The 14,293-nt window shown below is 41.0% G+C and overlaps 1 protein-coding gene across 8 annotated transcripts in view; it reads left to right on the forward strand.

Moving 5' to 3' along the window:
* Window positions 1-14,293, forward strand: part of ERG (ETS transcription factor ERG) — a 151,562-nt gene that overhangs the window by 124,068 nt on the left and 13,201 nt on the right. For 7 of the 8 annotated variants that reach the window (XM_075033690.1, XM_075033691.1, XM_075033693.1 and 4 more), the window contains 4 exons: window positions 6,968-7,119; window positions 10,078-10,281; window positions 11,245-11,325; window positions 13,407-13,478. In XM_075033690.1, the coding sequence (XP_074889791.1) occupies window positions 6,968-7,119; window positions 10,078-10,281; window positions 11,245-11,325; window positions 13,407-13,478 (509 nt within the window). The remainder of the gene's footprint in view (window positions 1-6,967; window positions 7,120-10,077; window positions 10,282-11,244; window positions 11,326-13,406; window positions 13,479-14,293) is intronic. The other variant, XM_075033692.1, reaches the window with a different exon arrangement.

Genomic DNA, 14,293 nt, shown 5'->3' on the forward strand with positions numbered 1-14,293 from the left:
AAAGCTCTCATATGGGTAGTGAAATATAAAATTAGTCTTCAAATAATGACATAGGACCCCACAAGAGTTATGATCACTGTCATTATTTATGACTATTGCTATCGTTACTGCTTTATTTCCAGTACAGTATTTACTGTGTCTAGAATGTTTAGAGCCAGTGATTGTAGTGTTCCCCAGGCTGGCACGGCACAGGCACTGTCAGTATGTAGGTTGTCTCTGACCCAGTGCGTTTGCAGATGAGTCTTCTCGTTTTCCCCCTTCATTAGTAGGTGTTTTATTTTGATCGGGGTAGTATCAGTGGGGCTGTTCAGTATTTAAAGTTTGAGAATAGCATTTTAAGACAAAGCAGAAGGTAAGAAAAAAGAAAAGTGGCTAATAGTTGGCTTTACCATTTCACACCCGTCAGCCTCACAGCTCGATAATGCTAATCACAAAAATCAGCAGACATTCCACAGACATGGGGGATTATGGTTTCCATACAAGATGTCACTTCTGTTTATGCCTGGCATGCTCTACTTTGCTAACTTTCTATATGATCCCTGCCCACAAAAGAAGGCATATGTGGTTTGGGAAGGGCCCTGTCTCCCGGTATTTCATATTTTACGAAACCACAAATACAACAGTCTTACAAGCTCTTGAAATAAAATACAATTTGAGAAATGTAATCCATTACCATTATAATAGAATTTCTATAAAAATAATAAAAGAAAAACAAGAGAAAATAGGTCCTGAAAGTTATAGGCCAACTGGGAAGTCATTGTGGCTTCGGCCTAGCTATCACCATGTCAGACTTCAGCCTTCTCCCAGGCAGCAATCTAATTGTAAATTATGTATATACAGAACATCATTTCTTAGCTTTGGCTTTTAGTGACCCCCTTCCCTTCTTTCCCTTTCTTCACTCCAACCTCACACATAAGAAATATTGAAGTGTTTGCACTAATGGAGAAATGACAATGTGCAGTCAAACTTAAACCAGCTGTTTCCCCACACTGTGAACACAAAGAGCCAGGCTGGTAATATTTATAGCTTGACTGGCCTCTAGTGAGCCAGACGCTGACTGCCTTAATTTGCCATGATGGCCTTAAGGCTTGAAGCAGCTGTGGACTTGCAAGATAGCTGGGGAAAGTTAAAAAAAAAAAAAAAGAAAAGATTGTTTCAATTAGCAAAAGTTATTGTTTGATTGAAAATGAATGGCTGCTGCACATACAACTCAATAAACAAGCATCTTTTGTTTTGCTTACAGAAAGCCAGCAACGTTGCATGTGTTGGCATGTGGTGTTTGCTTTCTGCTTTCGCTGGAGGAAGGAACCGGAGGCACCTCTACGTGCCACGCTGTGACATCTCTGAGCGATCCCTGGGCCGACCCATGCAACCCTGAGCACCTACCGAGCCCTGGGCACCCCACACAGCAGTGTCTGCCCCTGGTTTGGACACTGTGGGCGTGCGTTAGCATGGGGCTGCCCCAATCCCAGCCTCTCCGCAGCCCTGGTCTGTTGGGGCTGTTGAAGACCATTTTGGTTGCCCCTGAGTAGCCCTACACGGAGCAGTGCACTCCCATGACGGCGTGGCTCAGTGAGGACTTCAGTTTTCCTTTTTTCTTCTTTTCTTTTGTCTTCTTAGGACTGCTTTTGACACTCACCTTATAGCAAAGCTAAACAGACTGTCACCATGGCTTCAGCGTCAGTTTAAGCCAGCTTTAGTCAGCGGTACAGGTCCCGAGGGGCTTCCCTCCCTTCCACAGACCTCGGCAGCTCGCTCCCACCCTGGCCGTCCCTTTTCCTGTGGGCGAGCATCGCCTTCACACAGCCGCCCCATGTGGGTGGGGGAGTGACTCAGGTTATAGCTAAGCACTGAGTTACTTACCCACCCACCCATTTATTTACTTACTTGCGTACTTGCTGGGGAAGCAGCTCCCCAGCCCAGTTCACTCAGCAGTTGTGTGAGAGCCTGTGTGAGCACCCTAGGGATATTTCAGACTTCTGGCATTTTAATGCCTCTGTTATGCTGGAGTCCTCTGCAGGGGATTTTGCACCGCTTTCACAAGAAGCCTTGGAAGGAAAAATGAAACCTGTTTTTCTTTCAGCAGGTTAAGTGTGGTGGTGCTCCCGCAGCAGATTTAAGGGCAGGTGCCCGCGCAGGAGCAGAGGGCTTGGTGCGCTCGCAGGGTTTGGCGCGGTGTATGCACAGAAGAAGCCGGGCAGCCGCCTCCAGCTGCGGTGCTGGGCGATGAGCGTGCGTGGTGGAAACTGAGCTCTGTCAAAACAAGCGTTGGGGCCTCTGATATCGCTTTTCAGAGTCTCACTTAGCACTCATGGGGATCACCGTTGGTGCCAGGGAAGCAGCCCCTGGGGCTCTGCAAAGCTTCTGGTGCAGCCACACTCCCGCTCCGGTGGCTGGGGAGCGTAGGCTCCTTCTCAGCAGAGAGGGTCGGGCTGTCCCCAGTGATTGCTGCCAAAGCGGAACCCAAAGCGTTCCCTGCAGGACCCCTCTTTGCATGTCACTGCTGTGGCAGGTCTCAGCAGATGTGAATCCCACTGATTCAAGAAGAGGAAGAGGGTGTAGAGAGGGGCAGGGAAGAGAGTTTAGGGCTGCAGCTGTGTAACCCTTTGAATTGATATTGTGGACTAAAGTATGTCAGGTGTGCTTTAAGAAACAGCAGTGTACATCAAAGTAAGAAATCTCAGGGAAGTTTTGGGTTTTCCTTCGTGGGCCACTTTTTCAGTGACAAGCCATTTTGTGGGGGGAAGCGCTGACCAAATCCACTACAACTTGAGTAGTTGCAGTGAATGGAGATGAGCCTGAGCATGCTTTGCAATACACTCAGTATGAGTGGACCTTTACGTGATGTCATTTTGGCTAAATATAAATTTACATATGTTGGCCCAAATTATCTGAGGGAGCTAGCTTTGCAGAGTTCTCCCTCTTGTATGTAAGGACAGGGTGGGGACATCACAGCCCTGCTGGGGCCATTCCCCTCTTTCTCAGATCACTGGCATTACGAAATGGGAGAGGAGAGGTGATGAGAGGAATCTGTATCCTGTAGGACAGTGTCATGGTTTGTTCGCCAGAGCCTCACAGAAGAGAAGTTCCTGGTAGCTCAGTGTGTCCTTTGATGTGACCAGCCACAGGCTGGATGGGGACCATGCACAGAAAACTCTTCACAGATATCCTTACACCACTCTACTCTCCTGAGACCTCTTTTCTATAAGTAGCCTCTGTAAGGAAGTTATCCAAGCTGTGCTTATTAAATAAGCTTATAAAGTTATGTAGATATTTGGAGAATACAATTTTTCTCATTTATTTCCCTCTGAAATTCAGAAATATTAAATAGAGGGGTTTATATTATGGGAATGTCACAGGGATCATGTAAAATTTTGCTCATTCCTAATCTGTGTTCTCTGGCACCTTGCATTTTAACACGGCACAGGTGTTTTATGTCACATGGGGAAAATAGTAGCATAGCAAAGAGGAAAAAATGTGTTTCATACACTTATTTATGAACTTACATCTGCTTTCATCAGAGTCAATGGTTGGCAAAACTCCAATCGGCTTCAGTAGGAGTGGGTGCTAAATTTAACCATCAAATCAGCTTGATTCTAAGTAACCCTGAATAAAGGTGAGGCTTCCAGGTCCAAGGACCCATGGAGAAATACTTTCTTGAACAGACATTTATCAGCAATCAGAGTTGAATCAGCTCAGGACTGGACAAAGTGCTTTTGGGTAGCATGATTGTAGTCTTTCCACTTTTTTTTTTTTTGGTAAATTCCAGGTGTAACACAGTATATTTACAAAGAGTAAAAATAACATGCAGCTGTGAAGAAAAACATCTCAGGTTTCATTTCAGACCTGGAGCTGAGGATGAATCACTGCAAAGCTGCACCCTTTACACTGGGCACACTTCTGAAAGCTGCTTTTCCACTGCCCCTGCTCCCCCGGTGGTTCAGAAATAAAGCAGACTCATAGAAAGCGCCTAAAAAAAGCCTTTGCAGACAATCACTCTCTTGTTGTTCTGGGCACTAAAAATACCATTTTCTAGTGTCTGCTTGCATTTTCAGTTTTTCTTTCTAAACTGTAGAAGTCCGTTCCAGCCATTTGAATTAAGCCTTGGTTCAGTGGTATGCATAAACACACGCTCAATTTGAAGTACCTGAGTAGTCCTGTTAGCTCCCATGGAGCTGCTTACATGCTTGAAGTTAAGCATGGTCTTAGAAGATTTGCTGAACTGGGGATTTGCTTGTCCACCCAGTAAGCTAACGGGACAAAACCCTTGACCATCTGCTTCTGGAATTTAATGAAAAGTTATGACTTATTTATGATCTTCTTCCCCACCCCCGTCTGTTTATATTCAGATCAGAAAACCAGCTCAGAAGCCCTGTCAGATTGCCAAAAGCTGTGTGCTACTACTGGATCTTTCACATCATTTACTGTTCAGTGTTTACAAGAGTGTTTTTAATGCACGATTGCCCATAAAAGTGGTGTAGGCTAATACTGATGTGATATTTCACATCAGCAGCAAGACTTTAATGTCCCTATATCCCAAGTTCCTTTTCACACAAAAACAAAATAAGGTAACTGTGCCAGTTAGGCCAAAGGATGCTGCTAGCTCTCTGTTTTCCAAAAACATCCCTAAAAAGTCAGTGAATGGGCTAAATGGTTCTTTCTTTTGTTTTTGTAACATAGCTGGCCTTGGGAGCCAGGGTGGGCATCTGCACAGGTACAAGGGCAGGAGTTGGATGATGTTTCCAAATATATGTGATTTAGTATGCAAAATCACTTATGCATATATGCCATTTGTATTTGTTAAAGGTAAACAGAAAAAACCAAAGTTTTAGTCACAAGCAATCATCACAAAAGCTCTTTTTCAACATGTTTATGTCTGAAAGAAAAAGTTACTGTGTTTTGCTTAGCTCTGTTTACACAGAAATAAGCTGCATCACAGAATTATATTTAGAGGTATGTAGAGGGATAGAAAAGTTAAACCTGAGAGAATAATGCCCAAGTATTTTGATTCTGAGAGGAAAGGCTAAATTCACCACCACTCAATGACGGGCAAGACCATGTGCTGACTATATCTTGCCTTGTGGTTATTATTCAGTCCTGTGGCTGAAACAGCAGTTGTAGGACCTTTACACAAGGCAGATTTTGTATGTAATATGTTACACAGCACCCAAGATATTTTATACCTGAAAAAGGCATGTGAAGCCAATGTTTCCCAGGCAACATTCAAGGCCCTGTTTCTTCTCCTAATGAAGATGACAGTACCCATTGAATGGTTTCTGTGATACATTTTATTTTTAAACTAAAAGCCATCAGCAGTTAATTTTTTTTAATATATACATTAACACAACATGGTAAAATTAGTAGTAACACTGCACAGAAGAAACCCTATATACTTAAAATGTACTTCTAGTATTTAATATGTATACTAAATCTTTTTGGCTTTCCAAGTGCTAGTTATTTTTTAAAACACACATGTGAGAATTATAACTGCATTAGTTTCTGACCCATGGTAGAGCTGAGCAGTCAACTCAACTGAGTCACTTGGGCATTGGATAAAATACCTGCCACATCCTTTTGACATATGTTGAGCAGACAGTAGTCCAAACTGTATACTATTTTTCCTCTTTTGTCCTCAAAACAATAGCAAAACTCTTCTGGGAAAGCACCTGTATTCTGACTGCTGGTGGGCTTACAGTGACACTGCTGCCCAACACTTGCAGCAAGAGCTGGGATTTCTGAGCTGGGGAGAGCAAGAGGCCCTGGTGAAACACCTTCTTGAGGGGCAGGGAACAGATCCTGAAACAAGCTTCCAGGAGTCTGGGTTTTGGAGGGTCTCTTGGTTCTCTGGACTGCAAATTAGTTGGTTTGCAAGGAACCAAAACGAAGCATCGCAACCTGACTTGCTGCTTGTTTAGTAAGACCATAGTACAGTTTCAGGAGTTAAATGGCAGAACTAAAAAAAGTTGTTAGTAATGTAGTATCACTAAAGCAACCAAAACCCAACCAACACCCTCCTTCCCTTGCCAAACAGCCTCTTTATATTTAAAGATATTCCCTGTGGCTCTGTGCTTTATTTTGATTTTTGTAACAATTTTTCTCTCTCTGATGAAACACGTTGTAGACATTAAATTAAGGGACAAATATGTCTGTGTCTGCCAGAAAGAAAACTGTGATGCAATTAAAATGCCATTAGGGAACCCCCTGTGGGATGTTAAACCTAAAGACTCTATTCAGAAAGCAAAGCCAAAATTAAAGAGGTGTCTGGTTGCAGATCCTCTGCAGATTTCCATTTCTTGACTACAGTACCACGGAGACTGTGCTAGTCAGGAGCTGAAAGGTTTTTCCAGTCATGCGTGTGGTATTTTGAATCATGGCTTTGGCAAATGTTCCTTTTCTGTAAGCCGTACGTAGAAGTGTGTCTACATTGCATGACATAAAGTGCAACTGAGTGTGGCCCACATGAAACAATGACAGCAGTGGAGATGGGAAGCTGTCCAAGCCTTGGAGAAGCCTTGTCCAATGCTTGGACAATGACAAATAGTGATAGTTTTCCCTCAGCAAATTTGCATTAAGTGCATCTCTGGGTTTGCATGAGTTGTCTGTGAGATGTTTGGAGAGAGAAGTGCAGCTACTTGCAACCATCAGGCTTAGCAAGCTCATGAACAAGCCTCCATTCTAGCCCGGTCTCTGGAAATAAATCGTTTGTGTTTATGTGTTTGGAGACATATAAGAGCATGATCCTTTGAAAATAAAAATAAATATATGGTCCATTGAGGCTGGTCATTTTTTCTGAGGCAACTGAAGGAATCAGCAGAGTCGTTGGGTGGTAGGTGCTGGGTTTTCCAGTGACAGCCCAACGCTGCTGCTCAAGTCTCATTTTTTTCCATTTCATTCAGCATTTTTCTTTGCTGAGGATATTAGTAGGGACTGGAATAATAATAGAAGCACATCTCTCTTCTCTGTCTAGGAATTCTCCTGATGACTGCAGCGTGGCAAAAGGAGGGAAAATGGTTAGCGGCTCAGACAATGTTGGGATGAACTATGGAAACTACATGGAAGAGAAGCACGTTCCACCCCCAAATATGACTACCAATGAACGAAGAGTCATTGTGCCAGCAGGTTAGACCCTCTACACAAAAATTTCAAGCAAAAAAATGCATTTCCCCTAAGTCTACTAACATTATTTAAGAAGATGTGGAGAAAAGTGGCAATGTGATACAGGTGATCAGAAAGAAAAGAGCAGTAATTTCCCAGGGTTATTAAGAGAATGAGATAAGAAATGTCATAGTGAAGCCACGTCCCCAACCTGTTCTTCCCATTTCAGGAGCAGAACTGGATGATTACAGGCACTCAGATCTTACCTGACTTCTCTAGCTCCTTTTGGAGTATTTCACCCTAAAGTGTGCAAAATGAAGAGCCACTTCCATTTCTTAACGCCATGGACTAGCTGGGTGCAGAGTGTGTGGGAGAGAGAAGGGATCACTGTACCACATGATATCCCTGCAAATACCAAATGCAGTCCAGCTCTCAACATGCTAAAAAATCAGTAGCTTCTGTGAAATAAAACAGTGCATGAAAAGCATTTATCTAGGTTATCCCCTGAGTTTGGGCAGTGTAAAACATTTTAATAAGCAAACTGACAATTTCACTGCAATATAAGAGCACAATTGAGAAATTCTTGGTTAGTCTTGGCAAGCTTGGTTGTGGGATTCAGCAGTTAATTGAACAAGAAGGCATTCACTCCTGTGTGCCTTGTCCTCCAAACAAACCTCTGCTGGAAGGTTTATTGCCTCAGTTTGCAAAATAATTAGCATGCCTATTTCCAAAGTCAAAGCATTAGACCATCATGACATATGTGGGTGTTTATAAACAACTGGATATACACAGCATAGACACAACACCTGCAACCTGCAAATAAAAGGGATTTGCTGCTAGTTCCTCTCCAGCAGAGATGTGCCTATCTGAAACATTTCTGCTACTGCTATGTTGCTTAATATTCTTACAGTTTTTCAGTTGCTAAGATATGCAAGAGTACTAACTGTGGCCAATTTTGCAAGCTGTGATTATTTCAGTTATTTGTCAAGATACGTGTGGACAAATATGTTGCAGTATCCTTTGCAATGGTATTGACAGTTCTATTCTGAAAACAGAAGAGTGATGCACTGAATAATGAAGTGTCCTGCCAGCTGGAAGCAGACCACACTGAAATTCATGGCATTTTAATGTTCTTCTAGAACATTTGTCTTCTTGGTGTTTGTCACTTTTTTTTAGTCTTTTAGTAACCCTTAGCATGGTTAGCTCAGCAAGATCTTTATTTCTCCATGTATTCCTGGAGGTGTGTTTTGAGGTGGATTTGAGTGACATTCGTGGAACAAGATGGTCACAGTCACAGCCTTGCTATTTTGACGTCTCTAGAAGAAATGTATAGGTAAAAGTCAGTTGGTTTTGTTTGACTGCCGCATAGGCAGTGTGCAGCTCGTGTGGCAATGTTTAGGAATAAAAAAAGCAAAATTCACATTTCCAGCTGCGGTAACTTTCTAGTTATCATAAATAAGAAACCTTTAAAAAATATAGGCATAATCAAAATGTTTTGGTGAACTGGTGTTTGGTTCTTTACTTCAAATCAAACTGAATGTATATGTTGGAGTTCTTTGCTGTAGGTATGGGCAATCTCATCCAAACCCTAGGTTTACCACCAGACTTGCATCCCTCTAGTTTGCTACCTATTTCATACCAGATGGAGGGGTTCTTTTCAGTGCTTTTTTGGTGCACTTCAGAGAACAGAGAAGCCCTCTGAAGTTCCAGAAGATTAAATATTCTGACTTGCAACAGCTTAAAACGCCAAGAGAAGCATCAGATAGTGGGAGACTCTCATGAGTGAAGGATTGGGAGTGAGCAACAGCATGACAGACTCTGAGTAGTTCCTAGCCTATGGAAAGAGGACCCCACCTCTTTCAGACCAGCCTGAACAACAATCAAAAGAGAGGGAATGGCACTGAAGTTAAGCCACAGAAAAGCTATTTAGGCTGTCGTTCGAGTCTCAGCCCTTCTACAGACTTTCATGTGATGGATTACAGCCATTTGACCTCTGTGTGCTCCATTCTTAGTCTTCAGGATATCACAGAATCACAGAGTCATTTAGGTTGGAAGGCACAAACTCTCAAGGAGTTTGTTTCCCCTTGGCTTTAATCATTTCTCTGCAAAAAGTATACATTCTTCATGGTAGGAGCTGTCTTCCATTATGGGGATGTGCACTGCAGGTCCTTAGGGACCTTCATGTTGATGGGTGCTTACTGTAACTCAAGAATAGGGAAAAGTGGAATGGAAAAGAAATAGAAAAGGAGTAGTTTAGAGGCAAAAAAAGAAGTTTAATTTAAAATCAAGGATTCATTCAGAAACACAAGGTATTTAGCCTTATGTTTTGCTGAAGATCTAGACTAGTTCTTTTTTTTTCCCCAGATGGGTTTGCCAATACTTCATGTAGTAAGTAAAAATCCATGCAGGTGTAGCAATGTACACAGGTACAGCACAGCAGTGTAGGAAAGAAAGTGCAGTATATTTTCATATGACCCACTAGTTTATGAAATAACTAGCGAAATCTCTGAATGCTTACTGAGCCTATGCCCAAGAAACAGTACTTCTGATGTGAGTGGAAATTTCACTTGAATAAAGTTACAAATTCAACAGAGAGCTTTGAAAATTGTTCAGATATAAGTTGTAGTGCTGTTAGTGGGCTCTCTTAAATACTCTTCTTAAAGAGTATTCTCTGCATGAGGGCAGGAGCCTATGTTAATCTGTGGATAATAATGCATAAAAATTACAAGACAAAAGAACTAAATGGGAGAATGACTTCAACAGCAGAGGGTTTGTTGTTAATAATCAGAGCTCACAGGTCTTCCCTAATAGTTTTTCACAGGCAGTTATTCTCCTTTGCACTCGACAGGCCAAATTAATTCCTTATGTATCTCCAGCAGTCAGTAAACAGGGGATTAAGGTGGTGTATGTCTATTTTGTACTGGTCCAGCACATCAACACTCTCCCCTCTCTGCCTAATTTTGTGCTTTGTGATACCACCAGATCCTACGTTATGGAGCACAGACCACGTACGCCAGTGGCTGGAATGGGCAGTGAAGGAGTATGGTCTCCCAGACGTAGACATCTTGTTGTTCCAGAACATTGATGGGAAGGAGCTGTGTAAAATGACCAAAGATGACTTCCAGAGACTCACCCCAAGCTACAATGCAGATATCCTCCTGTCACACCTACACTACCTCAGAGAGAGTAAGCTAGTTTTCTGTCATTATGGTTGTGGCTACAATCAAATCTGTGGTTGATATCAGTCTTAGATTTAATGATGTGGATACACTCAGCGGGGTTTTCAAATGTCTGTTGCAAATGTTGCTGTTCCTAAGAACATAGTAGGGAGACTGATCCAAAGCCTTTTCAGTTTGATGGAAAGATTCCCATTAATTTCAGTTGGCTTTCACTCATGTTCATCAAAGACAAGAGTTAGGGAGTATTTCTACATGTCCATCTCAGAAAAAAACCAAATTGAAACCCAGCATATTCATCAGCATACTATAGGAAGAAAATCATATGGGATTCAGTGCTAATGTTTTTTCTGGTCACATACTAATTTCTTTCCATTTTAATGATGAGAATGCTAAACGAGAGTGCAAACATTGATTCATAAAGTGAATTCCAGGCATGATTATAAGGACTGACAGCAGTTTGCTCAATTCTGAATAGAATCATGAAGATTTCACTGAACTGCATAAAAGTTCTATAAATTCATGGAAAAAAGGAACAGTCCCTAAAGTCCAAATGCAAATTACTTGTAGTGCATGGCTAGCATTTCAAAGGGAAAGAAGGGACTAGTGAATTCCTGGCTTGAGGGCTTTCATCTAAGCTTGAGGAAATTTTGCAGGTTTGCCTCAGTTTAAAGAAGTTAAAGTAAACGTAGTTTTTAAAGAAAAAAGCAACAAGCATTGCAACACCAGTGCGGTGTAGTCTTCTCCACACGCACACTGTCAATAATCAGTCAGAAATATTATGCATTCATAATGCTGAATAAATGAATGCCCTAGTTTAAGCTGTAGCGCACATGCCTCCCTCCAAACTGCAGACTGAAACTGACTGTTGGTAGACTCACGTTCAAACAATCCTGTCAGGGGAAAATATGGTTTAAAAAGATAATTCACAATTTTTTTTCATTTTGGTGTTGCTTTTTGTTTTGTTTTGTAGCTCCTCTTCCACATTTGACTTCAGATGATGTTGATAAGGCCTTACAAAACTCTCCACGGTTAATGCATGCTAGAAACACAGGTAATGCTGGCACTGCTCCCATTGCTATAGGTCATCTTCGAAAAGCACAGGATTCCTTTTTATGGGTTGCTTGCTAAAAATGGAAATGGTAAATCAGTAGGGAGACAAGCGTATCCTCTCCTTGCTGTGTGTGTGAGTTTTATGCACAGACACACAGAAAAAAGGTGAGATCACGCAGGGCCAGATGGTGTAAAAATGGTCTCCTTACTGGTAATTTCTTTTGTCCTACAAGAAAATGGGGTCCCTGACACATGATAAGCTGCAGGCTTGGGGCCTTTGTCTCTGAGGACATTTTTGTCATTCTGTCTCATTGTACTGTCAGATCTACTCCATGGATCCCTAGAACATTGGTGGAGCTCCTAAGTGCTTCAGTGCTTGCCTAAGTGCTGTGGGCTCTGATGAATGGGGACTGTATCCCCTCCCATCCAGTATATATCATATAATTCAATAAAATTGCTATTTAGGCAGGTACCTCATCTCATTTGTCAGCTATATGGGACTTGAGCTGGAAACTCCAGTAAGTTTGATGTTGTAATCTGCACTAAGTCTGATCTGAATGTAAAATACTTTTTGTTAATATTCACCCTTCTCTTAATTTGGCCCAGAACAGTATTGAGTGTAGGTAGGAGAATGATACAATACATGCCTCAAAAGCGTCTGTCTTTCAGGATGTGACTTAAAATATTTATGAAAATAATTCAGAATAAATTTTATCTTGCTCTAGCAATTGTGCGACAGAGGATGGCATGGAATTGTACACATAGTATGGCATACGTACTGATTGAAGATGTTTGGAATATTGCATGATCATGCCTGAGGGTATTAGTTACCTACAGTGACCAGAAATAACAAGTCTTTATGAGAAATGAAAAAGATAATACAAAGGATAATGCAAAAGAAAAAAAAAAAAGAAAACCTTGGATAGTGATGCCTCTCTCATATTTCATTTAGTTTTTCACTGTGGTAAATAACAGTGAGTTTCCTAGCAAAATTGACAGATTAGAAGATCTCTCCCTGAGACTAGATGTTTGCCACTTGACATAAAGTCCTATTGTGGGCTGTAGGCCTACTGCAAACCCCACCAAAAGAAACAAAATTTTTTCCATTTACTTTGAAGGGGTTTGGAATAAGCCTTGAGGCCTTTTTAAAAATAGATGGACTCGATGGTCTTTTCCATTTCTGGCTTTCCAGAATCTGATTTGCCAAGCAGTTTCCGCATACAGTTATCCAAGTGTTATTCAGCAGTTCTATGTGTTATCTTTTTCTATATGTGTGCACTGACAATGATATTTTGAAATTCATTTCACCAAAATGAGATTGTCTGCATTTCTGTCATTGGGAGTGTGAATAATATCGTGCTGATCATCATCATAAGGAAAATTAGTTGTTCTGTTGGCAGAAGAACTTTGGAGTGGGATTGTCAAAGGACCCCAAAAGAGTTAGAAACAAATTCTTATTGAAGTCAGCAGTAACTGCAGAAATCCTTATGACCCTTTTCATATTCCTAGAGATGGTCATTGAAGTCTGTTGATGTAGTTAGAGCAATTTCAATGCCTGAGATAAGTGAGATACAATTTTCTATATCAAGCTCAATATTTTTAATTTTTTCACTCTGTGAAGAGAATGAGATTTCTCAGGGTCTGACCCAAAGCCAACCAAAGTCTGTGAGAAGATTCCCACAGACACCAATAGGCTTTGGCCCAGGCCTACAGTCTCAGTTGAAATTATGAACCTGTTTGGGAAGTTCATGCACTAACGAAGAGAAGGCAAAGAAGTTTTATTTCAGAAGATATGAAACGACCTGCCCAGGTGGAGGTAATTGTGGTGAAGGTAGAAGGGATTTCCTGAACTTGACTGTCTTGTGCCTTAACATGGATTTTGCGCAGATTTTATCCAGTAATTTGAATGGATTTACACAGGTGCAAAGGCTATCAGTATTAACTTTTATATATAACAGTCCCAAGATAGAAATTAGTTACTTGTAGTCTTCATTCAGACACACTACAAGAGGGAAAATAGTAGTGGACTTAGGGACTGTAAAAATGAATCTTTAGGTGTTATGTCTTCTTCTTTCTCTTTAGGAGGTGCCACTTTTATTTTTCCAAATACATCAGTTTATCCAGAAGCAACACAAAGAATTACAACCAGGCCAGGTATGAACAATGACCATCTTTTGTATGCTGTGATCTTACTAATTTCATCTCTTGAAGTATCTCACTCTTTTTCTTCTTCAACTCTCTTTTCATAAATATGAGGCTATTTTTTGAATACACACACATATTATATACATATATTTTATATATATGTGTGTGTATGTATCATGTAGAGTGAGATGATTAAATGGAGCAGTTTAGTAAGTCTGTTTCTTCCACATATCTCTGACTTTGAAGCAATGCTATCTACTGTTTAAAGCACCAGAGAATCAGAAGACCTGAGCTTTATTCATTGGTTCTATTGCATTGTCCCAGTCCAGTCACTTTTCAATGATGTACTTCAGCTATCTGTCTGTAAAATAAGGCAAGAATACCCTCTTTTATAATGCTATTTGAAGTACATTGGGAAGAAGTACTCTAAAAATGCAGGATGCTTGTTTCTCCTGCTATCAACTTTTTATTTATGTTTGAGGCAAACAAACCCCACAACATCTGATTGTGAGTTTAAGAGACTAAATAAGTAAAATCAAAACATAAGGAAATTCTTACTGCTGAAAAGTTTGAGGCCTGTGAAAGTATTGTGAGTGTGCTGGCTTGTGAAAGGCTAAAAGGAAGAATTAAAGAAGATGGACATTGCTATGAAGCTAAAAATTTTGTTTGTATCACCCTTCACTACTAAAGATGCCGGAAAAATGCCTAATCTGGACATTGGCTTTCCCAGTAATAAGTGCAGAGTACTGTGAGACATCAAGAGGAGCTGCAGTAAAATACTAAATTTAAAGGAAATTCATTAGTGAGGCAGAGGCATGCATCCA

The sequence above is a fragment of the Buteo buteo genome, chromosome 8 (assembly GCF_964188355.1).
Source record: "Buteo buteo chromosome 8, bButBut1.hap1.1, whole genome shotgun sequence".
NCBI lineage: Eukaryota > Metazoa > Chordata > Aves > Accipitriformes > Accipitridae > Buteo > Buteo buteo.